At 43.1% G+C, this 27426-nt stretch overlaps 2 protein-coding genes across 2 annotated transcripts in view; both read left to right on the plus strand.

Annotated features, from left to right (window-relative positions):
- Positions 1-17607, plus strand: part of npas3 (neuronal PAS domain protein 3) — a 160926-nt gene extending 143319 nt beyond the window's left edge. The window contains exons 8-15 of the mRNA XM_029493976.1: positions 568-686; positions 2007-2200; positions 4430-4536; positions 12233-12380; positions 12855-12970; positions 13414-13416; positions 15983-16203; positions 16303-17607. Coding sequence (XP_029349836.1) covers positions 568-686; positions 2007-2200; positions 4430-4536; positions 12233-12380; positions 12855-12970; positions 13414-13416; positions 15983-16203; positions 16303-17607 — 2213 coding nt within the window. The remainder of the gene's footprint in view (positions 1-567; positions 687-2006; positions 2201-4429; positions 4537-12232; positions 12381-12854; positions 12971-13413; positions 13417-15982; positions 16204-16302) is intronic.
- An 8385-nt stretch (positions 17608-25992) lies between these two features.
- LOC115036252 (nuclear factor 7, ovary-like) lies at positions 25993-27303 on the plus strand. The gene has a single exon (XM_029494375.1). It carries the CDS (start codon positions 25993-25995, stop codon positions 27301-27303), a length of 1311 nt encoding a protein of 436 aa, XP_029350235.1.
- The last annotated feature ends 123 nt before the right edge of the window (positions 27304-27426 follow it).

Below are 27426 nucleotides of genomic sequence, written 5' to 3' on the forward strand. Positions count from 1 at the left end.
AAAGAGAACATCATTAAACAGCACGACAAACGCACAAGACAAAATGAAAAACTGCGCTGATGCTGATTCCGCTCGCTGTTAACTTATTGGACATTTAGGAGAAATGAACGTTATTTTTCTTTCCCATACAAATATTGTTCTGTTGTTTAACAGAAGAGAAGTTTTCCGTAGTGAAGAAAGTTTCATCTCTAATTTATGTTTTTTCATTTGAGTTGAGTTGGAGGAGGGAAACTTTTATTTTGACAGGAGAAGATTTCAGCTTTCAAACAGCTTGAATGTTTTTTTTGTGGCTGGACTTCCTGTTTGCTCGTCTCCTCTGACGTGTTTTGACGTTTCGCTGTTGGACTGTCACAAGCTGCTTCCGGCTGATTGGCGGTTTGACAGCAGCTGTGATTGGTCGACTCGTCCTGCTGACATGATGAATCTGTTTATTATAATAAACGCTCCTCTGCCGTTGAATCTGAAAACATGTTGCTGGATAAACAGTGTGCGGGATTATTTTGGGGTTTGAAATCCGATGAATGAATGAATTTCTCCTGTTTGTGTTTCCTGTTTCCTGCTCCTCAGTGGAGTCCAGCAGTCCCAGCCTCCTGGCTCCTGACAACTCTCTGGAACGATCCTTCTTCATCCGGATGAAGTCGACGCTCACGAAGAGAGGCGTCCACATCAAGTCCTCAGGATATAAGGTCAGGAGTCTGGTTTGTTATCGTTAGACAAACAGTAGATGTTCTTATGACACAGCTCATGCTTTTACTTTGACGTTTCACACAACACACTTCCTCTGTTCCTGCAGTGGAAACAGACAGGTGTGTGTGTGTGTGTGTGTGGAAGTGTACCACGTTCCACCTGGTAGACTCAGATCAGATGCAAATCACAGTGGAGACAGAAGCACATAAATATTCACACATACATACATATATTACACACACACACACACACACACACACACACACAGCGCTACAGTTGGTAGTTTGGACCTGAAGCTGCAGGAAGCTGATTCCTTCCCTGCAGCTTCTTCCTTTTCCTCCTAGAGCTGCTCCCTGTCTGTCAATCACACGTTAGCCCCGCCCACATCCAGCCCCATAATAATTCACAATTTCCAACATTTACAAAATGAACATCAGAGAGAGTCTGCTGGTTGGTCCTGTTGGTCCTGGTCCTGTTGGTCCTGGTCCTGGTCCTGGTCCTGTCAGGTCCTGGTCCTGATCCTGTTGGTCCTGTTGGTCCTGTCAGGTCCTGGTCCTGGTCCTGGTCCTGTTGGTCCTGTCAGGTCCTGGTTCTGGTCCTGTTGGTCCTGTCAGGTCCTGGTCCTGGTCCTGTCAGGTCCTGGTCCTGATCCGGTTGGTCCTGGTCCTGTTGGTCCTGTCAGGTCCTGGTCCTGGTCCTGGTCCTGTCAGGTCCTGGTCCTGTTGGTCCTGGTCCTGGTCCTGGTCCTGTTGGTCCTGTCAGGTCCTGGTTCTGGTCCTGTTGGTCCTGTCAGGTCCTGGTCCTGGTCCTGTTGGTCCTGGTCCTGTTGGTCCTGGTCCTGGTCCTGGTCCTGTCAGGTCCTGGTTCTGGTCCTGTTGGTCCTGTCAGGTCCTGGTCCTGGTCCTGTTGGTCCTGGTCCTGGTTCTGGTCCTGTTGGTCCTGTCAGGTCCTGGTCCTGGTCCTGGTCCTGGTCCTGTTGGTCCTGGTCCTGGTCCTGGTCCTGTCAGGTCCTGGTCCTGGTCCTGTTGGTCCTGTTGGTCCTGTACCCGTAGACAGGTGACTGCTGCTGATGAAGTTTAGAGTTCTGGATAATTCCATTGAGCAGGACCAGAGAAAGAGAGAGAGGCTGGACTCCAGCCAGGTGGCCCTGACTCGACCTTTATCTGCTTCCAAATTGAATCTGTGATCGCTGCGACTCCTTTCAGGAGGTTCACTGTTTCAAACTGCTCATCACGGCCCGATTAAGGAATTAATCAGAATGAATCCTTTAATGACTCAAACAAACTCTCTTCCTGCCTGACCTCGTTTTTCCCGTCCAGGTGATCCACATCACGGGGCGTCTGCGGATCCGGATGGCTCTGACTCACAGCCGCTCGGTGCCCAATCAGATCATGGGGATGGTCGTTGTGGCTCACGCTCTCCCGCCGCCAACAATCAACGAAGTTCGCATCGACTGTCAAATGTTCGTCACCCGAGTCAACATGGACCTGAAGATCGTGTACTGTGAGAACAGGTGAGGAAAACAATTCAATAACAAAACTCCTATCTCTGAATTATTAGTCCAAAGAAAACAAGAAAATTATGTAAAAAGTGAGAGTTTCTGTCCAAACTCAGCAGATTAAATGTTGTAAAGTTTTTGCTGCCGTGCTGAAAATGAAAGTGTTTTTTTTTTTTGTGCAATTAATTGATGAATTATTTCATTTTCATTTCTGCTTTAATTTTTTTGACAATTATATGAACACATTTAACTTCATTTTACCAATAAACCAAAAAGGTTTATTGTAAATCCAAATATTTTTAGTATGAACTCTTATTTCATTCGGTCGTGATAATACACCTCCACATATCCAAGTTAAATAAAGTTTCATGACTTTATTCAATTTAAATTGAAGACTTTTGGACCGCTGTCTCTCCGACACAGTTCTCACTCATCAGTTTGATTGAAGACGTAAAAGAACACAAAAAGTAAAATTTTAAGTTCTAAGTAAAAAAAACTTTTTTGTGACTATAAGATGATTTCTCTTTTGAAAGAAATTAATTTCTTATTCATGAAGACAAAAATGTGTCTGAGGTAGAATCTGAAATCTGTAGATGAATCTACAGAATGCTCCTCCTGTTTTTAAAAAGTGTCAAATTTTCGATCATTTAATCTTTTTAAACCTGTCGTCTTTTGTTTTTTTTGCCCAGCAGCAGTTTCTCAACAACAACTCCATTTAACGGCCCGTTATCTGCATTCATGTTTCATCGCTGCTGTTCACGGGAAATAAAAAAAGAAAAAGTTGTCTCCGCCGTTGGAGCTTCTTATTCATGAGGAAGTGTGACCCAATCCTCCTGGTTTAACAGTGAAATGTGTCACTGATGGATCTATCTGCTCCGCTCTGTCCAGATAAAGCAGATAGGCATCAGGATCCGGCTCAGGAGTTAACCGGCCGACCACAGAGATTCATATCAAGGAAAAAAAAAACCTTCATGTTTTATTATAAAAAGAGAGCGGGAAAAAATGATAGTAGACAGATTGCTTTTTTTTTTTGTGGGTGGAAAAAGAGACACAATGCGCGGCAGATGATGATATTCAATGCGTAGCGACGGAAAGCGAACAGACAAACCTCACTCCCATTACAGCCCCATTTTGAGGATGAGTTTCTAAGAGAATGAGAAAATGGGAGGATGGATTTTTCTAAAGAACAGAGTGTGCTGTTATCTGCCTGCCAGACATTAGTCCCCCCCCCCACCGCCGCTGCCATCCCACCTCAACCCTCCCTGCCCGCCCTCTATCAGGATGATACCGGGGAAATTGTTCTGTCTGTCCTGTGGCAAATTTGTTCAAATTAAACCTTTTAAAGCGGATGTGTGTTACCTTCACAAAAGACAGACGGGCTTCTCTCTCTGTTGTCGGGTTATTAGCCCTTTTTTCCCGCCTCCTCTTCCCAGATCAGGCTTTTTAATTGTCGACTTCCAGAAGAACCCAGAAAAGAGTTCCACATTTCAACAGTTTCACGACCAGCCGGACAAATTGTCCTCCATCAGACAGGAAACATCTAAAAGTTAGATCAACTCCAAATGCTGATGGTGAGCTGATTGTGACGGACTAAGACGGGACCACAGACCGGACCAGAGACAAGGACACAGACGGGACCAGAGACCGGACCGCAGACCGGACCAGAGACAGGGACACAGACGGGACCACAGACTGGACCGCAGACTGGACCAGAGACAAGGACACAGACGGGACCACAGACTGGACCGCAGACTGGACCAGAGACAGGGACACAGACGGGACCACAGACTGGACCGCAGACTGGACCAGAGACAGGGACTCAGACGGGACCACAGATGGGACCACAGATGGGACCACAGAGTGGACCAGAGACAGGGACACAGACCGGACTGCAGACCGGACCAGAGGCAGAGGGACAAAGTCCTTGAAGCAGTAATTTCTTAAGGCAACTTTTACAGCGTTTGCTTCTGTTCCCCTCTAAATGGAGCTTCATTTAAAAAATGAACATCGTGTTGTATTGAAGACTGTAAACTAGAGACTGAGACCAGAAACTCATCAGGAAAATGCTTACTGAGGAGGAGGAGGGACATTTTCACATAGACTTCAATAGTTTCCGTGGAGTTGACAGAATGTTACCTGAATGTTCAAGTTCACCTCATGTTAAAGTCTTTTTGTTTTGAGTGTTGTGTTTGTGTGTCTGTGTGATGCAGCTCTGATGTTTGTGTTTGTGTGTCTGTGTTCCAGAATCAGTGACTACATGGACCTGACTCCGGTGGACATTGTGGGGAAAAGATGCTACCAGTTCATCCACGCCGAGGATGTGGAGGGAATCAGACAGAGTCACCTGGACTGTGAGTCCCCGCCCACCTGACCACATGCTCTCTGATTGGACGACTCATTCGTCATTGATACAAACAAACCAAAAGAGTCTGGAATCCGTCGGCTGCTTGTTTCCATCTTTAGCTCAGTTTCCGTCTTGTGGCCGACTGATGCTCCTGCACTGAACCTTTAGAGACCGGATTAGCGGAGTGTGTGTTGTCGTGCTTTGGTTGAAAGTTGCAGTTTGGGAACCGATGAGAGATTAAAGCAGATTACAGTGAAAATATCCAACGATGTCACTTCAAACTTTATTTTTCAGCCTCTGAATGAGACATGAAATAAAAACCGAGTGGAACTTTAAACATTTAACTTCAACTGTCGCGTTTTGTTATGTAAAATTTTCATCATTATGAAAAAAAAAAAAGATGAAAATGGTGACACCTTTTTTTTTCCTGCTGCGTTAAATTTGAGGATTGATGACCTCCTGATTATTGAGGTTGACGGTTTCAGATGTTTTCTTTTTATTTTTCATTTAATGTCTCGGTTTGTTTCAGAGGCTGGAAAATTAAAGTTTCAGCGAACGTCCTTCAGGTTTTATTTGGATCTGAACGGGTTCAGCAGAATATAATATTTAAAGAAAAGTCAGTTCTGCAGACTGAACCCAGAGAGCTAAGATCCGTTTGGAGAATCTCTGCTGTGTTGGAAAGATTTCTCACAACAGAAAACTCCACAATCTTATTACCCTTATCATAACGCACACAGACACACACTGCCGTCCTGTTTAGTGGCTGCCCTGATGATTTGCGGCTTGCTGTTTGTAGATGCAGTCAGAGTTTTACTGTGGCGGTAAAAACTGAGGAAGCGTTCAGCATTTCATGGTGTCGGCTGCAGCGAGGCCGTTTAGGCAGAACGGCGGAGGAAGGGAGTCGGACCATCAGATACTTTAAGACTTTCCCTCCAAACTGAATTCCTGGAGAAGATTTTTCCACCCTGTGCCGGTCCAGACTCTCAGCTGAAACAGACGTGTTTTATTTAAAGACAGAAGACGCTCACAAACTGCTGTGACATCACATCAGGAATGTTTACGTTTCACTTCCTTAAAGTAGAGAGAAATCATCACGTCGTCGTCAAATCTAAAGATCTCTGCTTCTCCTCCGCTGGACGTATTGTAGAGAAAACACGTTCGCCTGCTGTTCTAACAAGTCACACGACACAACTCATCGCACAAAAGATCGAGCTCCCTTGAAACTTTTTCAATTACCTGCTCTGAAAGTTCCCGGCTCTGAATATCCAGAGTGGCAATCAGGAAGTGACTTCAGTGGCCCGGTGGGGTCAGATGGAACAAGGAGGGGAGCGGGGGTTAGGATGTGTAAGACACAAAAGAAAGGATGTGAAATACGGACGGAGATTATTCCTCGCCGTCTGCGGCGACGATGGGAGGTCAGGGAGGCGAGCCGGCAGCCGGCGGTCTAAATGACTTGGTTTTAGTCGGACGTAGTCTAATACAGCCCCTTCGGTCACCTCGCCTGCTCGTTTTATTCTTCCTCTTTCAAAATTAATTTCCTCTTTGAAAGGGGGGCTTTCAGAAATGGATGGCTACGAGGCGCTGGAGGTGCTCTGTGTCTTCTCTCTCTTTTCTCTTCATCCTCCCCATCATTTGGAGCGCGGTCAGATTGTTCTGAAATCTGCCTTTCTTTGGGGCGCTTTAATTTGGTGGCTTTATGAACTCGCTGCTGATTGTGTGGAAGCTGATTTCAGAGTGGCGGTCTAATGATTCTCACATTTTTCTTCCAGCAGATGTGTTGAGGCTCTTTTATCTAATTGGATGGCGACAGATGCTGCTTGTGTCGTGGCTATGATGGGATTTGGGTTTGTAGTTGTGTTCAGCTGTGTGTTTGGGTTCAATTGCCCCCTTTTAATGCCCCAAGGAGTGTTTTCAGTTCCAAACCAGGAGCTTCCTAAAGCTGGACAGTCTGTTAGCACGTGCTGGCTCCTTTTGTCTCCCTTCTTTCAGTTGAGCGAGCGCTCCAACAGCGAGGGGTCATCAGATGATTAACGGACTGAAACGGAAGAAAAAGGAAAAGTTTTCTGCACAATTTTATGAAAATTTCAGTAATTATATATATATATATATTTTTTTTTTTTTTCATTTTATTCCAAATTGACCACGACAGAAGTTTAAAAAGGAACTTTCTGAAACAAAAAGACAGCAGATGTGTTTTCTTTTCTTATCAAAGACTTATATCAAAAAGCACTCTGATCAGCAGTCTGATCCGAACAGACATCGAAGGTGTGTGAAGTTAAAATGGGAAAAAAACAAGATGAAACAAGATTAAATAAAATAAAATGTATGATGAAATAAAAACAAAGGAAATCCTTTATAAGCCTCACAGATGGGAACTTTTAAGTTTTTCAGCAACAAAGTTCACCATTATAGAAAAAGAGAGATAAAATGTATTAGAATTCAAAGTCAATAAAATATAAAAAATAGAAATATGAATGAAACAGAATAATGCTTTAATCCGTACAATAAACCAACAAAGAGCTCAAATCTGTTTCCTGTTTGAGCTGCAGGAAGTTAGTGACAGTCAGTTTTCTGTTTGTCCGGTGAATTTAAATAAAAGGAGACTTTCTGCGGGATTCTTTTTCCTGTTTTTGTAGAACAGCGGCGTCTCGCAGGTGCTTTTTTTGGGGGGAGCGGGATTTATCCTCACGCCTGCTCTCGGTTCCCCCGCTGCTGCAGGAGTCGGATAGTTAGGGAATCGATCAAGGTGTATTTTAGAGGGATAGCCTGTTCTCTCAACAGGGATCTAAATTTTAAAAGGGTTCTTTTTAAGTGGAGGACGAGGTGTGATCCCTCCCTGTGAAGAGGCATCACTCTCTAAGTCTCCATCATTACCTGCTGACAGCCGGTCTTAGCCCGGGTCAGATCTCAAAGTCAATCTGTCCTCGTTTCCACTCCGAGAACAGAGAGAAGGAGCGAGGCAAGATTCAGCCTGAACTTGTTTTGTTCAGAACGATGGGGAGAGTGATTTGTAGGCAGAGAAATACAGGACTGAAGGGATGAAGACAGAAATTTGCCTTTTCTCAAAAGAAAGAGAAGAACTGGGGACGACTGATTTGTAGTCGGAGAAATGAAACTTTTCACACGGAGAGAATTGGAGGATGAGGCGGAGACGGTTAAGAAATTATGGTAGAGAGAAAAGGAAGAGAGAGAAGGGGCTCCTGCAGTTTCATAGAAATAAAGGAGAATTTTAAAACTAGTTAAAAAAAAAAAAAGCTGCAGTTCTCAGAAGAGATCTCTGAGGTTCAGGGTCAGAGCTGTTGGTTCGGAGCCTCCAGGCTGGAATGGGTCTATCGGCCATCTTGGTTTTTGCCTCTTCACTCACTGCTGGTTGTTCACTTTCATGTTCAATTCATCTGACCTTTAATACACCAATGAACTATCTGAGCAATGAAGTCTGGACCTGGACTCTGGCTGTAGTCAGAAGTCAAGACAGTACTCAAGTCTATGAGGAGATGTTCCTCGTCCTCCCTGATTTATCAGCTCAGCAAACGTTTTCCTGATGAGTTTCTGGTCTCAGTCTCTAGTTTCTAAACAAAAAATAAATTTAATCAGAACTCTAAAGATCCCCTGACTTTGTCCAGCGGTTTGTGTGTGTGTGTATCTCTGAGGTCACTGAGGTTGTCCATCTTTCTCTCATCCTGGATTTTTCTTTATTTGTGTGTTTTACGAACATATCTGTGTAGATAGGGCTGCAGAAGTGTGTGTGTGTGTATTTTGTCTACAGACAGAAAAAAATCTGCCTTTTCCGTGTGTGTGTGTGTGTGTGTGTGTGGATTCATTAAAGCCGGTGTTGGTCCAGAGAGACGAGCTCTGCTAAAACGCCTGCAGGCTTAAATCCACCAAGCTTTCACTTGTGTGCAAGTGTCTGCTCTCTTTTTCGTTTGCTGCTGAACGTGGATGTCTCTCTCTCTCTCTCGTCCTGTGTCTCTTGGCCGTTGTCTCCTATCGGTAATTCTCCATCTTTCCTCCGTCTCCATGTGACTAAATGTCTTTGTCTTTTTTTAGTCTTGTTGAAAAACAAAATTAATATTTCTTCCTGTGGTTATTCGTCTCCTCTCTGAGAAGCTCTCATTCATCTCCTTCCTCTCTCTGTCTTATAGCAGATGTGTGTGTTCTTCCTGTTGCCTTGTTGACGCTCCTCTTCCTCAGTCACTGAACTTTCCTTCTCTGGCTCATGATGATGATCCTGCTCCAAAGTCTGACCCAGTCCAGGTCCAATCCGGCCCAGATGGACTCCAGCTCAGGGCATGGTCAGATGATCCAGATTATAACCATGTGATTTATTTGGTGTGTCGTCGGGGTTCTTTGAGGGCAGATAGGAAACAAAATGCTGCAGCGTAGATGAACCTTCGTTGATTGTTTCCCATCAGCCGCCCAGAGCCTGACGCTCTGAGACGCCATCTTTGATCAGGTCACATCCTCACGTCAGACTTTGTGTCCAAATCAGATCTCAGCTAAAAAGGCTGCATATCTTTCCCTGAGTGTTTACCTGTCCCTGCACATGCTCATCTATAGGCCCCTGGTTACTATGGTTACTACTGATGGGAGCGGGGCAACCATACCTGAAGTAAACAATGAACCGCCGCGTACAATGAAGAGACTGTGTGGTTTAATGATGCAGGAAGAAATATCTGAAGAAAAAACTGGAGCCTCACCCTGTTTGAGCTGAAGGTGTAAAAGATCCGTCGTGTCGTGGAGTGGCTGGCCCACAGAGGGCGAGAGGGACGGCCTTCATCCGTCCATCCTCTGGCAAAGAGCCGCACCAACACGGAGGGGAAGACCTCGTCAAAATCTGCGACATTGACTGAAAGAGAGGAAGAAGAGGGAGAAAAAAAGTGAGCATGAGAGACTTTAAAAGGGAATAGAGCTCCTTTAATCTATTGGTCTCTCCTCTGCAGCCTCAGGCGAGCCTCCAGCACTCCCTCTCCCCTCCTTTATTTCTCCCTCACTCTCTTCCTCTCCTTCATTAGCGGCCAATCGGAGAGCGAGTGATTTAATGGAGGAAGAGGAGAGGGTGAACGTGGACGAAGGCCGAATGGACAGACTGAGCGTCAGGATTCCCCATCTCTAAATCAGGAAACTAAAAACCGAGTGCAGGTCAAGTCTGAATCCAAGACTGGTCCTGAACATCTGAGACCGCCCAGCACTACAAACTGGATTCTGCAGGCTTCCTGTACACAGCGAGCAGAGCAGATCGCTTTGATTCCTCCGTGCTCAGAAGGAAGTGGCGCTCCGGAGCTTGTTAGCCTGTAGAAATTATCCTGCTGCCTGCTGGGCCGCTGAATCGCTGCTGCTGCTCCCAACACTTCCGTCTTTGCGGGAATAATACGACTCAATCTGGTTCATTACGAGCAGCAGCGTTTCTACGGTCGAGGCCGTCGGCTAAAAGTTACTGTTGAACTTTTCTTTGGTTATTCTGCATTACACAGTTTTTATCAGCGAAATGAGGAAACATGTAGAGTGTGTTTTCTCAGCTTCTCTCCCCGATTACAGAGACTCCTCATAGCAGCAGGATATAAGGAGACTTTTTAAGAAAGATGACTCACTCACATGAAAAAACAGACGTGCTAATGTGTCCTGTTGTAAGGCTTTGTGTGTGAGAACAGCTTATTTGTTTTTTCCTTTACTCCACAAACTCAGATAAACCAAACATCAATATGCTGTATTTTGTTAAAAGGATCTCAAATTCTGTATCGATTATCTTTTTGTCTTTCATTTATTGAATATTCGTTTTAAATGTGGCCTGGAGAGCAGACAACAGGAGTGTGTGTGTGTGTGTGTGTGTGTGTGTGTGTGTGTGTCTCTCCTCTTCTATTGGACATGCTGATACACTGAGCTGCTCTCTGAGGACCTGCAGTCATCGGAACAGGCAGCACTGCACTGTGTGTGTGTGTGTCTGTGTGTGCATTCATTGTGTCGTTATTTACTCTGCCGTACAAACAAAGCAAGGTCACATTCAAGGTGACGTGATCTCACCATCTCTGCCTTAACATGCAAACAAGTTATTTTCCCCTCCATCTCTCTCTCTCGCCCCCCCCTCCCAGAACAGGCAAACAGAGAACCAATGAGCACCGACCGCACGACCAAAGTCAATTATAGCAGCCCTGGGGATGTCGTCTTAAACAATGCTATTAGTTTCTAATAGTTTTTAATTACTGGCCTTCTTTTTATATAAATCACCCTCCACTTTCTTTCTCTTTCTTCTCTGTCGTGGAAAAACCTATTTGTGGCCATAATTAAATGGAGGAGAGGGATATGAATTTAGTGGCCCCCGCTTCTCGTCCCTGACTGATTAATGCCAATACATATTGCTTGAGATAACCATTTAGTGGTTAATTTAGCCAAATTTATTGCCGGCGTGCCTTCGCAGGGCGGAGCAGGGGGTAGGGTGGGGGTTGGTGGTGGTGGCGGTTGGGGTTGGAGGGAGGTTACCGCCCTGTGAGGCTGGGGGGGGGGGCTTCTGTCGCAGTGACACAGCACTATCTGGTGGAAAGAGGCAGGAACTGCAGCTCCCTCAGATCCGTTGGAATTGTCCTTTATAGATACAAACAATCTAAAGAAGTAAATCAGAATTTCATCAAATCTGAAGTCGAATGAGTTGAATATTGCAGAATGAAAACAATCACACACAAACAACACAAGTCTGAAGTCAGGACCATTCTGAGGGTTAACCCTGATCACTCAAATTCTCAGGATTATTGTGATAATCATGATCAAAGATTGGACACGTCTCCTAAACACAATCAAATAGTCTTACATTGTGAATAAAGTAACAAATAGAAAAGCATCAGTGTGTCACGTATTTCCCATCTCTATTTTTCTATTTTACAAGAATTATTATTATTCTTTATTTTAAGTTTCCCCAGGAGAGAGCGAAGAGGCAAACTTTGGTCCTTCACTGAGGATTTTAAGCACTGACCCAAATTCACCTGATGAAAATCCACCAAGATCAATTTAACTCCATAAAATCATATATTATCTCGTAGTAAGAGATTTGATGTTTCTGTCAGAAAACAAGCTCACTCTGGGGGAATGTAATTTTGAGGAGCAAACAAACTGGAGCTCTGTACTCATAGAATAAGAAAACATAAAAACTAACCTGAAGAAAGAAAGACTGCTATTCCTTTCAAGTAGACCTGAAACTAGAGACAGACTGTTAATTAATCAGGATAACATTTACTGATAAATCAGGGAGGAGGAGCGACATTTTCCCATAGACTTCAACACAGCCTGACCCAGATGGTCAGTAGATAGAATGAAGGTTTGTGATTTCCATGAAGGATCTTAAGATCAGCTTCCTCCAGCTGATTGGAATATTATGGAAAGTACACCCTGGGATCCACATCTTGTCGCACAACACACACACACACACACACACACACACTCACACTCACACTCTTGGGCTGGCAGTGTGTGTTGGTCTGATTAATGGCGGCAGCAACAGAGCAGCTCTCAGCCAGCTGTCACATGACATCTGATGACTGCCTCTCTCTCCCCCTCTCTCCATATCTCTGCTGGTCTCTCGCCCTCGGCCCATGTTGCCTCTTTTCTTTCTCCTGTGATGAACAAGCTGCTGTTCGGTCACTGTGAGGCCACCTCAGACAAAATATCAAACCAAATTCACCATGAAATGACAAACCTCCTCTCTCTCCCTCCCTCAGTGATGAATAAGGGTCAGTGCGTGACGAAGTACTACCGCTGGATCCAGAAGAACGGCGGCTACATCTGGATCCAGTCCAGTGCCACCATTGCCGTCAACGCCAAGAACGCCAGCGAGAAGAACATCATCTGGGTCAACTATGTCCTCAGGTCAGAGGTTGAACCGTCGCTGTTGTCATACCTGCACGGTTCATACACACATTATTTATCAAACCAACAAAATGACACACATGAATTCACAAATGAATGAATTTATGCAACCAATTATTGAGTTAAATGAATGTTTAAAATGGGAAATAAACAACACAATCACACAAATGCATTTTAAATAGAAGGAGCTGTTTTCACACTGAGCAGGTATTTTAATTTGGGAGGAAGAGGAAATAAATCAGTGAAGGTATAATATATCATATTTAGGTTCAATACTAAAAGACTACTGAACAAATCTTATAGGTTCTATTTTCTGTGCATCAAGATGTTGAAGCCTTTTTAAAGCTTTATGATTTATTCTTCACTGACGTAATATCAAAACAGTAGAAGTAAAAATACAGACCTTAGGTTGAATACAACATTAGGTAGTTGTGTTTTTGTCTTCTAACCAGAATGTGTGTTCTCTGTTCGCAGTAATCCGGAGTACAAAGACACGCCCATGGACATCGCTCAGCTGCCAAACCTGCCCGAGAAAACCTCAGAGTCCTCCGAAACCTCTGACTCAGAGTCCGAGTCCAAAGAAAACTCAGGTAGGAAATAAAGGGAGGACAGATGAAAATAACCCTCATGTATTTAGTCCTACTTGTTTTTTCACTGTTTGTATACAATAAAGAGATTTGAAGCAGAATGAGGCAGAAAAACCTGCATGATACCTTATGAGCACCTCTTCAAGTGTCAGCAGGCGAATCCCCAGCAGGAAAAGATGCAGCCTGAATAAGAGAAGCCAAAGATATTTTATCAGTTGGTGCCAGAGTGCCGTCTGAGCCGGGCCAGGTGGGGACCAACGCCAGCAGCTGCAGGGCTGCAAAACCACAAAATGACATAAAACATGGCATAACTCGACAGACTGCCACAAGACACCCCTTCTCTCCCTGCAAAAAGGCCACAAATCAGCCTCCAAAAAAAAAAAAAAAACAGGAAGAGCTCAGGCTACTTCTTTAATTTAAAAACTTGTTGAAATTTGTGCATGTAGAGGGTGAGCATTGCATTTGGCAAGTTTTTGACTGTTTGGTTTGCTTCAGTTTGAATTAGCATGCTAAGCTAACTAGCGCACCATCAAGAGAAGTCATTTTAAGACAAAGGAATCACGTGCTACACGGCGAAAAATAACAGAATAAAATAGGAAAAAGTTGCCACCCTTCTCCGAACATCAGAGGTCGACCTTAACGTTCTGTACTTTGGCCACATGCTCATTTTTCATTGGGCCTGATCTATGTCTGGTTTCTTGGCTCGAGTCTGGCCCACATACAGCATCACTGTCAGATCCCCCTCCACATCCGGACCAGTTCTGGCAAATGCAAAAGACATCTTCCGGCTGTCGGCCAACGTCGGAGGAATACCAGTGGGAATCTGGCCAGATGTGGAAGCACGAAGGAGTTTTTCCTCCTCACTGTCGCCAAGAGCATCTCTTTGTTGGAGCTGTTAGGTTTTCTCTCTTTTTATAGTGTCTTCAACTGACCCTGTAAAGGCCTGGAGATGAGGATTATTATGATCTGATTATATGCAAATAAAATCAAATTGAAAGTTAGAGCGAGAAAACTGATATTCATCGGCCTACAAGCTTCCAAACCCAGTTTTACCATAAAAGAATGCTTTTTTTTTTTCGTAAATACCATGTATCCATCAAAAGCAGGTTTTTGGGGAAACTGGAGTAGCAATAGTGGACTTTTCGCAGATACTAGCTAAAAATAAGAAGCTGCTGCCTGAGATAGGACAGACTTTACTGTAAGACATCTGACACAAGGACCAAGATATTCTTCATTACTGGACATAAACACTGAGAATTGTAATTATTTCCATCTAAACAAAAAAAATCTCTGCAGGGACCTGAGCCTGATGTGAGAATCCATACAGACGACTAAATCAGATGTTTCTGGTGTCTTCATTCAAATTTAAAAGCACAAATCAAAGATTAACATTGTGTGTCACCAACATTTAAAGCAGCCAAAACTGATGGAGACAAAGCTCACTGTGCCAGTATCGTTAAATTTAAACCAATACAGGTCCTCCACCTTCAGCATAATATTATCAAGTCCTGCAGCCTGTGTTGGCATGATGAGAATCAGTGCCAGCTGTTATTCTTGCTGGAGGAGAATGATGCTGGCACGCTGTCGCCTGTAAACTGATGCCAGCTGCTACAGGAGGCGGCCAGCGTTAGCCGAGATCCAACAGGCCCGAGGTGCTCAGGCTCCACAGAGTCCTAAAATGAGATATCGGCCCTTTCACCTTCGTTCAGTTGGGACCAGAGAGGACGTGTGGACGCAAGGTTTTGTGTTTATTGAGTAGTACATCTGGAACACAAGATCATATATATCACATAAACATAACACACAAAGGTGTGTGTTTGAGAAAAATGTGGACAAATCCCCCACTGAATATAGACCCCAACAAATGAGTTTCCTCTTTGTCTACTGAAACTGGCAGTAATGAACACACCATACAAAAAAAAACTATCTTTCTGAGGTGTTTTTAAAGAGTTGGCTCTTCAGTGAGAACCAATGTGTTTGGAGAGGAGAGCAACAGATAAAACAATCCAATCCAGTATTAACCCAAACTGTGCCACAGAAAGACAGAGACATGAGACAACCACAAAAAGATGCACCGGAAAAGTAATATATAAACATGTAAATCAGAAACTGTACATGATGTAAGAGCATCAATGAAAACCAAGGAGATAGAAAATGTGTGCATTATTTTCAATAGTGAAACTGGTTATTTAATAATGTTGGGTGCCTTCAAAGATGAAAAAAACAACAACAAACCCAGCTCTACAGGAAGTAAGACATGTTTTGTTTCAAATGATTTTGTTTCCTGTTTTATTCCTGTTCGATCCTGGTATTTGGGGTTTCATTATAGACAAACAAAAACCCCTCCCTGACTTCCAGCCTGAGAATATATGTTTGTTTTTTTTTTGCATGGAAACCACACTTAATGGAGATACAAGGTTTTCCCCAGACAGAGCAATCAAGTCGACATTTCAGGTGCCATGAGGGAGTCCGAGCACTGCCAGCTGGACAGCCACTGGCCTCTGTGTGCGCTGGCAGCGTTTAAAGTGTGTGTGTGTGTGTGTGTGTAATGGGCTGGACAGAGCCAGCAGCAGCCACAGATACTGAACACACATCAGTGCAGCCACAACATAACACAACGCAGAGATATCCTGTCCACAAAATCAGGATCAACACCTGAGAACCAGGTCAAGTGAGGATGCTTTTTGTGTCTCACAACTACACAGATGTTTTTAGACATGACTGGCCTTTTTTTATCCTTATTAAACAAGAATGTCTGAAGAAAGTTTCATGTGAGTCCATCAAATATTTGTTCAGATCATAGAGCTTGAACAGCCTGCCAAAACTCTTCATCTTGCCTAAAGCTACGTTACCTCCGTGTGGTTTAATTTTCCGTGGTAAAGCCAACAGGTTGTTGTGACTAAATGAATCGATGAATGAATGAATGGCTCACACTAAATGCTCCCATTTGTCTTAGATTATTCAGATTCTTAATATTGTGGTCTTAAATTCAACTCACCTCCTTTGTCTCACCAGACAATGAGAACGCCAAGTCCGAGGGGAAGCCAGGCCACCAATCAGAACGCAGCGAGGACCCGGAGACAGACAGCAAACGCCAACAGCAACCCGGCCAATCACACTGCTCCTCTGAACAGGAAATGAAACGTCAGGAAGAAGGAGACAGCTCCAGTAACCCGGAGAGCCAGGACAGCGACGACAGTCTGGAACCTTCAGATGGTGACGGGGAGGAGCCAGAGGAGGCCAGGGGGGTAGGAGCGGGAGGAGGAGGAGGAGGAAGGCTTGGGAGGTTAACAGGATTGGGAGGGTTAGGGGGACTGGGCGCCATTGGGGGACTTGGTAACCTTGGGGGGCTTCATATTAAGGTAGAGCATTATGGAGAGGGAGAAGAAGTACAGCTGCACAACTCGCAAACTTCTTCGTCGGAGGAGGAGGAAGAGGAAGATGAGGATGACGAGGAGGAGGACGGAAGCCTGCAAGATTGCGACAGTGCCAATGCAGGAAGCAAGCACCAAAAGAGGCGGAAGAGGAGGAAATTGCAGAAATGGGACGGATCACGAAGCAGGAGGCTCCGTCTGTCCTCAACTACGCCAAGTCCAGTCGCCATGGGAGATACCACGCCACTGGTCGACCCCTCCCAGGCCACATCTACCACCTCCTCCCACCTCCTCACCTCCTCCGGCTCCCCAAACAGCGTAGGTGCAACGTCCTCAGTCCTGAAGATCAAGACCGAGATGGCAGAACCCATCAACTTCGACAATGATAGTAGCATCTGGAACTACCCGCCGAACAGGGAGATTTCCAGAAACGAGTCTCCGTACAGCATGACCTCCAAACCGGCGGCTCCAGGAACCCTCGAGGCCTTCCCATCCCCCCAGGGAGGATCCCTCCAGGTGTCCATCCCAGATTCTGTCCTCACCCCTCCTGGAACTGAGGGAGGAGCTGGAGGAGTGAGAAAGCCTCCGTACAACGGAAGCTCCGCCCCATCTTCGGCTTCCAGTGCTGCGAGTTTAGCTCCTCCCTCCAGCGCCTCCTCGGCAGACCCACTGTCTCCACCCCTCTCCGCCTCCCCACGGGACAAGCAGCAAGGCACTCCCACCACGTCTTCTTCTTCCTCATCCTCATCCTCTTCCTCTTCCTCGTCAACCTCCTCCTCTTCACTGCTGTACTCTGGTGACCTTGAGGCTCTTCAGCGTCTTCAGGCTGGCAACGTGGTGCTCCCACTGGTCCACCGGGTCACAGGGACTCTGGCCCCCACCAGCACGACAGCTCCACGGGTCTACACTACCGGGACGATCAGGTACGCGCCGGCAGACGTCACCCTGGCCATGGCGCAAGGGAACCTCCTTCCCAACGCTGCCATGAACTTTGTCGACAGCTCGGGGTTCGGCCTTGACCCGAAGACGCCCATGGAGATGCTCTACCACCACGTCCACAGGCTCAATATGTCGGCAGCGGCAGCCGCTGGCCCATTTGTCGGATCTCCCGCGGCCACGGGTGGGAACGGCGCCCTGGGAGGCCAGATGCCGACAGCAGCCAACGTTTTTACGACGGCAGAGGGACTTTTCTCAACGCTACCTTTCCCAGTGTACAGCAACGGGATCCACACCACGCAGACAACCCTGGAGAGGAAGGAGGATTAATGCAAAACATTCAAGACCGCATTACTGTGTTTCTGGAATCAACAACTGTGTCAAAGACTGCTCACTAGTCAAAAAGAAAAAACAAACAAAAAAAGGACTATTTACCTGCTATCTTTTATCAACACGGTGCAGCACTGTGTTTCAGAGAGGGGAGAAAGAACAGGAAAGGATGACAAATGTACTCTAGCACTTTGAATCTGAGCAACTGAGCTTGTGTAATAGACATGAATGACCCTCAAATATGATCCTTTTCTATCTTTTTCTCTCTCCTCTTCATCTTCTCCTCCTCTCTCAGCTCCTCTCTTTGCTCCTGTTTCTTGCAATCAGCGAAATTTTTTCTCCTGAACAAATGAAATAACAAAACAAAACAAAAAAAAAAAAAAAGACTTCTTTATTGTAAAGAATTCCTTTTTTTGCCTACAGAGAATTCATATTGCTGAAGGACTCCACTGGAGCCTGACGGGGATAATTTTTATTATTTGACTTTTTTTTTTGTTTTTGCATCTTTATGAAGATGCTGATCGTACGTATTTAACGGAGGACGGTACAGGGATTTGTAATGGACAGAAACCTCTTCGTGGCGCTCCTCTATATGTATCTTGATGTGATCAAGGCTTGAAAAGAAAGTTTTTAAACCAAGAAGAGGGGTCTCTCTCCGCCCGACAAAGGTCTCAGAGATAATCTTTTGAAAAAAGGTTTTTGAGGACGTTTCTCGATTGAGGGAATAGTTTTGACTTACTTTCTTTCTTTTTTTAAAATAAATATTCTAGCTCAGATTTAACTTACAAATCAAGCATTAAGAAGAAAAACAAAAAAAGCAATTCCAGCCGGGTAATGACCTGTGAATTATCGAATGTTACTACTTCCTCTTTTATCCCAGGAGTTTACCGACAGGTCTCGCACCAAACATAACCTCCTTTACATCTCTTCCCATCTCAATCTGTCGCTCTCGCTCTTCTCTTTCACTACCTGATCATTAAATCGTTCTGTCCACATTTCTACCTTTCGATCTACAGACTCATGGTGCTACCGACCATCCAGTAACCCTGATTCAGCTGGCTGATGTGGGTGCTGTAAACGAACCCACAGCTTGTTGACAGACTGATCGTTCTTTTCTTTCTCTCTTTCTTTTGGAGGGGGAGCAATTTTCTTTTTTTTTTTTTTTTTTTAATCTCTTCTGACCTTCAGGAAAGTCAGAAACGTGGCAAGAACCTCCAAGTCACCAAGATCACATCTATGTTACGACTGACATGTCCCTCCTCCTTGTCTAAAAACAAACAAAAATGCTCAATCTGATTGGGCCACGAGGGACAGCTCCATGGAGCTGATTGGTTGAATTTAAGGCTACTTAGTGTTGTTTTTAATTCTTATGTGCTTTGTAACAGAATCTTTTAATTCTCAGTGACACTGAGGCTAATTAGTTAGCGTCACTAACTTGAAAAATGAATGTTGAAAACCTCGACCGGCTCCTGTTTGATCACTGTTTTCTTTTGTTTTTGAATGACTACAGCTACTTCTGACTTTATTTCCTCCTCCTCCTCCCTTTCTTCGTCTTCTTCCTAAACCGGAATCACCTCCACAAGATTTTCCGCAAAACAATCCACTCTCTTCCATCTCATCGCCGGACCCTGTGATAAAGAAAAAACAAACAAACAAACAAACAAAAAAAAAAAAAAACATATCAACAAGGAGATTGTAATAAAGACATGCATTTTCAATCAATCAATCAATCTATCAAACAATCAATCCAATAACTACAATATGAATTTTTTCTTTTGAGGAAGAGAAAAAAAAAAAAAAAAAAAAAAAATCACATTCCTTTAAACAACGTTGTCTATGTCGTTGTTCTTCCGTTTTGTGTTTATTCTTCCCCAGCCTCCTTTGCCAAAAAAAAAAAAAAAAAAAAAAAAAGGAATGTTAATCTCACAAGTTTGGTGTTTTAAAAAGCACTGTGATTCTTGTTCATTTGTAATGTTTTGGGTTTTTTTCTTCTGATGTTTTTGGTAAAAAGAGGAAAAAAAAGATGAGAATAAGTAATAATTAAAATGGTATAAAAATTGTCACGATGTCCATCTTTTTAAAGTTGACAGCCCCGTCTTTACCATCCCGTCATCCTTATTACCCAGTGTGATTAAGCCGTAAAAACGTGTTACCGATGTGTTTAGTGTCACTGGCTGTCAAAAAGTCTTTCATGGCGACTTCTCTCTCTGTGTGTGTTGACTATATGCAGTATATACTGAGCTACTGTAGCTGTTTTTGTCCTTTGTCTTCTCTGTGCTCTATCTCTAGTGTGGGGGAGAGGATGGGGCGGGGCTTAGAGCAAAAGAGGCGGGGTCTGTGGGAACGATTGAAATCCCCCCACCCTCCCAAAAAATGGCGACCCTCTTTCTCTCTTTCCCGGTCTCTTTCTCCGTCTCCCTCTATCTGCAGTCTTAGTGAAACCAGTGGAGGTTCGTGGAATTTCGTGTTTGGTGGCCTTTGCAAAAAATGGAAAAAAAATTTGTAGAGTCCACCTTTTTTTTCGCTGCTTCCTTTTTGTCTTTGTAAAACCTCTTTTTTCTCTTTTCTGTTTGTTTTCTAATCCTCTCTTTCTCCCTCTGCTATTGCTTTTTGCTGTTGTGTAGTCTTATACAAACCTCTTTATCTCGCTGTCTTTTCTCTCAGAGATGAAAAGATTCTTTAAACTAGCTCAAAGGTTTATGGAGCCATGTTTTTGCCACTAAGGAATTCTGGGAATCGCAGTTTCCAGCTCTTGAATAAAAAGTATTGAAGAACTAATAAATATTTACACTCTATAGAGATAAATTATGATGAGGAAAAAGCATAAAGCAGCATTGTAGATGTAGTCCTGGAAGAAAAACCATAAATGTCTTGGTTGTGAAACATTTCCCAGAGTCCCTTGGGGCTTCTTGTGTGCATTGGGTGTATTTCATTGGTTCCCACCGAAACTTGTTGACTTCCTGCGCAACCTTCTCTCACGGGACAAACAAAGTTAAACAAGTGGTTCAAGGGGGGAGTGTAAAAAAATAAATAAATAAATAAATAAAAAAAATAAAAAAATCACAGTAGAATTTCAGGACAAATAATAACAATAAAAAAACAATTTTAAAGATTTCTAAAGAAATTAAAAGAAGAAAAAAATATTTCGCACTATAAATCTATTTTTATAGGTGTTTTGGAAAACTGAACTGCATGTTTAGTAAGTTCGTCCGATGCGTTTCACGTGGTTGATCCCTCGTTTCTCTTTTGGTTCTGTTAGGTTTTGTTCTTGGTCCAGCAGTTTTTGTGTTTTTTAAGTCTGTCGAGCCCAAACGGGGACGCGGTGGAGGTCCGTTGGCAGAACAAACCGACACAGGCCTCTAACCCCCCCCCCAAACCCCTCACATCAGGAAAAACAATCTGTGGCATCTGTGCTTTCTGTGAAAAATCAATGTCTTGTTACTGCGATTAACATATAAACAATGACAATGAAAAACACACACACACACACACACACAAAAGCAGGTTATAAAATTTAACAGTGTATTTTTTGTTTTTGTTTTTGTTTTTTCCTTTTCGTTGAATAAGGAGAATGTGATCCAGGCCACTCAACCTGTCAACTGATTGGTGGGTCGTTTGTGGTTGAATGTTAAATTTGTCGTTTTTAAAGGAGCATTTTGTTTCCGTGCTCCTCTTGGATTTTAGCATTTTCTACTTTTGGTGGTTTTTGCGTGAAAAACCGAGGTGGGGGGGCAGGGGGCGGGGCACAAACGAGAGCCTGAGCCCCATTTGGTAGAGAAAGGGAGATTTGTAAAGGGGGGAGGGGCACATTACTCAGACGAAACCAGGAAATACACCCACATGTAACAAAAACCAAACAGCCGGTCCAAGCTGTTTCAATGTTTTTTCTGTGTTTTATGTCAAAAATGAAAACTTTGCTGGTGATTTTAAAAACTTAAAAACCTTAATCACAGCTGCTGTCAAAAATACATAGTGTTTAAGAATTACAATTATTGAAAAATCACTTCATTTACCTGTGAAGAAACTGTGTCTGTGTTTTTAACTATTTCTTGTACAATTATACAGATTCTTTTATGAGGAACTTGGTGCCAAGTAGCTGAAATACGGGAGAGAGGGAATCTCTTATTATCAATGTTAACAGTGTTATAAAATTCTAAATACAAACAAATTAAAATATTAAAAAAGAGAAAACTATGGTACATTTCTATTTTTTGTTTGAATTTTTTTTCCTCGCAGAAGAGGGGAAACACATGACTAACTGATGCTAACTTTGAGTGCCTGGCTTATTTTTTATTATTATTATTATTATTATTATTATTTTCAAAAGACATCTTTTTAAGTTCATTTATCATGAATAATGCTGCAAATCCGAAAATGTACATACTTCATTTAGCGGTTGTTCTTTTATAAGTTTACTAGGTTCTCATCCGTTCAGATACATGGTTGTCTTTCTGTAACCCGGTTTTGACCATCTGACAGGTGCCATATTCATAATAAAAATTTCTCTCGAATTTGTTACCAGATTGCATCATTTCTTCTGTTTGACACATTCAGACCATCTTCGCCCCCCAAGTGCTGCCACATTTCAGTAAGCTTGTCGTTTTTCTGTCCTCTTCTTCCTCTTCCTTTCTTTTCTCACTCTTTTCTTCCTCTCAGAACATTTGTGAAATGAAATTTGGTTTTGAAGCCTTACAAATATAGAGTCCTGGCTTGATTCATATTTAAATTTAGAGGAGAATTCATAGTAGTTCCTCTAAAACATGCATTTACTTTCTTCTTACGTCGTCTCCTTGACCTTCCTCTCAGCGTCCTGTTGGAACGATCAGAGGAAGTACCGCAGAGCGAAATGAGGCCCGGGGCACTTTAAACTCCTCCAGTCAGCCACTCAGATGAGTTTATCTGTAGCACTTAGGTGACTAGTCATTCAGCCATTGATCTACACTTTGGGGGGATTTGGGATTTTCTTCACCTTAAAGTCTCTCTGCTGGTGCAGTCAAAGGTTATGATTTCATCTTGTCACTGTGATGTCACTTAATTGTGTACTTTGAGCAGAATATTCACTGACAAAATAAATATTGTGGCTTCAGTGTGTGTTAGTAGTTAGCTCTTGTTTTCTGAGCTTCTCTACCTGATTACAGAGAACAGAGTCTGACCTGAGTCAGACAGAATCAGCTGATTCTGCACATGTGGAGATTTAGAGGTATTTTTAAAAATCACAACTTTATTAGGAAAAATACAAAGGGGTGAAAAACATACCTTCATTGAGTTTTCCTCGTCTGCACAGAAACACCCAGACGTTTCTCTTCAGAGTTACACTCTGGGGGCCTTTTCGGAAAAAGGAAAAAACACTATTTGAGAAAGAAACAGAGAAAAGGAGACATTTGTAAATTTAACCAGGTTGATTCAGATACACTTTGAATAATGAAGGCAGCCAAAATGGCAATTCAGACCTGAAGCTCATATTAGTCAATTTCTTCAGCCAATATTCCTCTTTCTCTCCATTTTCATTATGTTTGTTGCGCCTTCTTTCTCGCCTGGATCATTGCACCCCTCCTCTTTTTCCTCTTCCTCCTCACAGTAATAAGAGCAGAGAGGTCAGTCCGTCAACCCTCTAAGGCCAACCAGCCAACTTTAAATATTTCACACTATTTTAAATGAGCGCACATGAATCATAGATCACAGGCAGTGCTGGTCTGTGTGTGTGTGTGTGTGTGTGTGTGTGTGTGTGTTGTGAGGCTTGAACCTGAACCTCCTTCTAATAACCTCTGGCTGTCCATCTCAGTGAAGAGGTCTGATGTGGAATTTAGATCTGACAGCCTCAGTCGTTCACTGGGGGGGGGGGGGGGGGGTGTAAGCAGCGGCCTTTCATCACCGGCCGTGATGGACAGATGATGAAACAAAGTGTTTGAGATGAAAATGACGACCTTTTTTTGATCCGTGCTCTCACAGGGGCCGATCTCACTAATGCCCAACATGCACCAGAAGTCAAAACTTCACAAAAATCTGTAGAAGTATTTTGGAGACACACCGTCGCTACTGGAGACATGATGTGATGTTTAAGTTCCTGGGGAAAAAAAAAAAAAAGTCATCTAACGTTCCTGCAGGGAGTACTTTCTGCTTAAAAGATAATTTATATTAAATTCACTATATTCATCAATGACCAGCACTTGGTCTGAGTTTCATGGTACATTGTTGGATAATTTGATTCAACTACAGTACATACAGAATGATGGCTCTCAGCACACCAGTCATGTTGGGATAAATCTAAGCCGCTGAAAGGGATGGAATGATGTTTGATTTTTCTTCTGAATACTTTCTCTGTTGTGTGGCTTAATTCACGTGTCAGGAAGCTGCAGCTGATGATGAGGGTTTGCAAGTGGACGGCACAAAGTTCCTTCATTTGGGTTTGTCAGCTTTGATACACTCAGCCGCAGTCACAGGTGTCCAATAAAGAAAACCTGCAGAAAAACCAAATGAACAAATATTAGATCAAAATTTATGCTCTAAGATTTACAACATGCAGAACGACTTCTAATTGGGAAAAAAAAACAGCTGAAGAGGAACAGATATTTGATAAATCAATCAAATCAGAGGCCACATGGAGGTCTACCCTTCCACCGCATAGACCTTTAACATCTACCTTTAGACCATACGGACTTTTAATTTTAATCTTTTCTGGACTTTATGGGACCTTTAAAGTAAAATTCATTTAGGCGAAATTTGAAGTATACCAAAATTTTCCTTTTTCCTTTCGTAAAATAAAGCTCCTGGGTGTTACACACTATTAAAAAAATATCAAAAAGGAAAGTTAATTGTGATGACTGATCATGTTTGAGAGGTCATAAAAAAAATCTGAGGCGTTCATTAACATTCGTCCTCAGATCTCCCTGTCCAAAAACTGACAGGATCAGTATGATGTTCGTTATCGCTGCAGCAGTCAATTACCGCTGATGACTCACATCCATTTACCATGAAGACTCTCAGAATAAAGACTGGACTTTCACCAAGACACACACCGACTCCACGGGAAAGTTATTTTATTAGTTTTTTTGATAGAGTTAAATGAAAAGAGGCGTGATGTTACTGCAGAGTCAACAAACCAACCAATATTCAAATTCAAATGTCAAATTGAGAGTTTGGGAGGAAAACTGTGACTTCTAATCAAGTTTAATGCATTAACTTTTTTGTGTTCTATTAGTCAGCCACGACTCTTTGGATATACAATGTTGGAAATTCAGAAACACTGCCTTTACAGATACATCAACCTTTTCTTGCTTCTGAATGTTTTATTTTCCAGTAAAGTGTTTGTGGGTATCTTGAATGGCAATACTACATAAAATGTGTTATCATAATTATTTCTATGTGTCAAAAGGTTCTTCCAAGAATTAAACATTCAAAAAGACATTAGAATAATACACTTTGGTTCATGTATTGATATTTCTTGATTCTTTTTTCCCCCAGGTTATCACCTTTACTATAGCACTTTAATGTCAATGTCACTTTGTGCAAAAAAATTAAATTAAATCCATTAATGAATAAACAAAGTCAATTTAAAAAGGACAAAATAAAGAGCCATTATTGTTGACTTGGTATGCATGTAATTGTCTAAGATATTTATTTCCTCCTTTTAAGGATTGACTGTGAAGTTTTTGATTTTACGTTTATAATGCTCCACTTTTATAAACTCAACTCAACTTTTCCAGCTCTGCCATCATCTCTTGGCGTTCAAATGGGTTAACTGATGAATAGGGAAGGGACCGTATTCATGTATTTGACTTAAAATACATACATAAAAAAGTATTCACTTGAACACATCGTCACCCAGAGCTGCTGTTTTCACCAAAGTGGAGCAACAGAGACACCTGGTGGACCAACACCAGAGCTGCTGCTGAACAGGTGAGCTCACATCGCTCCTTGGTTAGTTTGAAAAATGTTTGATTTTCTTAAATTTATAAAAACAACAGCATTTTAAATTGGAAACAATGGGTTAATTAATCATTTAGCAAATTCATGTATTTTTTTTAAATATGTGCAACTCTTTGTATTGAGGTTCATTCACATTTGCTATCAAATTCTGATTAATTGCTAAATTCTTGACTTATAATGGTAACAATGCAGCGAAACCCCAATTTTATTTTATTTCCTTATTAAATTACTGTCAGTTCATCCTTGAGTCCAAATTTGACACTGCAAAATTTGAAGGAGTTAAAGATAATGCTCAGGAGAATTGGACAGACAGATATCAGCCTGAGAAAAGACTGTCTTTAGTGGTCCCTCCAACACCGCTGCTTCAACCTGCTGACACTGAAGGTGAGTTTGACCAAAACCTGGAGACTCAGAGTCAAAGTGAAACCTCAGTGGAGTCAGTAGAGAGGGAGGGGAGCCATGACTGACTGCACTTCCTGTCTGCTCTTTCCAGCTTCACTCACAGAGGAGGATCTCTGCTGTTTGGTCTGTCAGGAGGTCTTCAGACATCCTGTTCTTCTGTCCTGCAGCCACAGCTTCTGTAAAGATTGTCTGAAGGGCTGGTGCAGAGAGAACACAGATCGACTGTGTCCAGTTTGTAAGAGAAGATCTTCAAAGGAAGCTCCACCTGTTAACTTGGCGTTGAAGAACCTGTGTGAGACCTTTTTACAGCGTAGAGACCAGAGACCTTCAGAATCTCTCTGCAGTCGGCACTCTGAGAAACTCAGACTCTTCTGTCTGGACCATCAGCAGCCAGTGTGTGTCATCTGCAGAGATTCAGAGAAACACACCGACCACACATTCAGACCCATCGATGAAGCTGCTCAACAACACAAGAAGAACCTCGAGGAAAGTCTGGAGCCTTTAAAGGAGAAGTTAAGGGCTTTGAAACAAGTTCAAGTGGAGTTTGGTCAAACAGCTGAACACATTAAGGTCCAGGCCCGACACACAGAGAGGCAGATTAAGGAGCAGTTTGAGAAGCTTCAGCAGTTTCTAAAGGAGGAAGAGGAGGCCAGGATGGCTGCACTGAGGGAGGAAGAGGAGCAGAAGAGTCGGAGGATGAAGGAGAAGATGGAGGCTCTGAGCAGACAGATAGCAGCTCTTTCAGACACAGTCAGAGCCACAGAGGACGAGCTGAGAGCTGAAGACGTCTCATTCCTGCTCAACTACAAGGCTGCAGTGGAAAGAGTCCAGCAGCCCCCCCTGCTGGAGGATCCTCATCTGGACCCAGGAGCTCTGATAGACCAGGCCAAACATCTGGGCAACCTGACCTTCAACATCTGGAACAACATGAAGGACGTGGTCTCCTACAGTCCTCTGCTTCTGGACCCAAACTCTGCTGGTCCAAAACTCATCCTGTCTGAAGATCTGACCAGTTTGAGACAAGGACAGAAACTGCAGCTTCCTGACAATCCAGAGAGGGTCAGTTTGTCCTGCTGTGTCCTGAGCTCCGAGGGTTTTAACTCAGGACGTCACAGCTGGGATGTCCAGGTTGGAGACAGTAGAGCCTGGGAATTGGGTGTGTGTTCAGAGTCCATCCAGAGGAAGGGATTGGCCTTCTGGACTGAATCATGGAGCTTGTCGTTCTTTGGAGGTGAATACAGAGTGATGTCACCATCAACTCCATTCACTGTTCTCCCAAAGCAGAAGAAGCTCCACAGGATCAGAGTGAATTTGGACATTGATGGAGAAAAACTGTCGTTCTTTGTGATGGTGGAACAGAGCGGTTAGAAATATTTATACTGTCATTTATTTCTTAAAAGGTAAAGTGAATTGAACCTGTAAAACTGCATCTGTCCTCCTGCTGTCTCATTATTACAAAGATTCCTTGACTTCTCCCTCATGTTAATATTG

The sequence above is a fragment of the Echeneis naucrates genome, chromosome 22 (genome assembly GCF_900963305.1).
Source record: "Echeneis naucrates chromosome 22, fEcheNa1.1, whole genome shotgun sequence".
Classification (NCBI taxonomy): Eukaryota; Metazoa; Chordata; class Actinopteri; order Carangiformes; family Echeneidae; genus Echeneis; species Echeneis naucrates.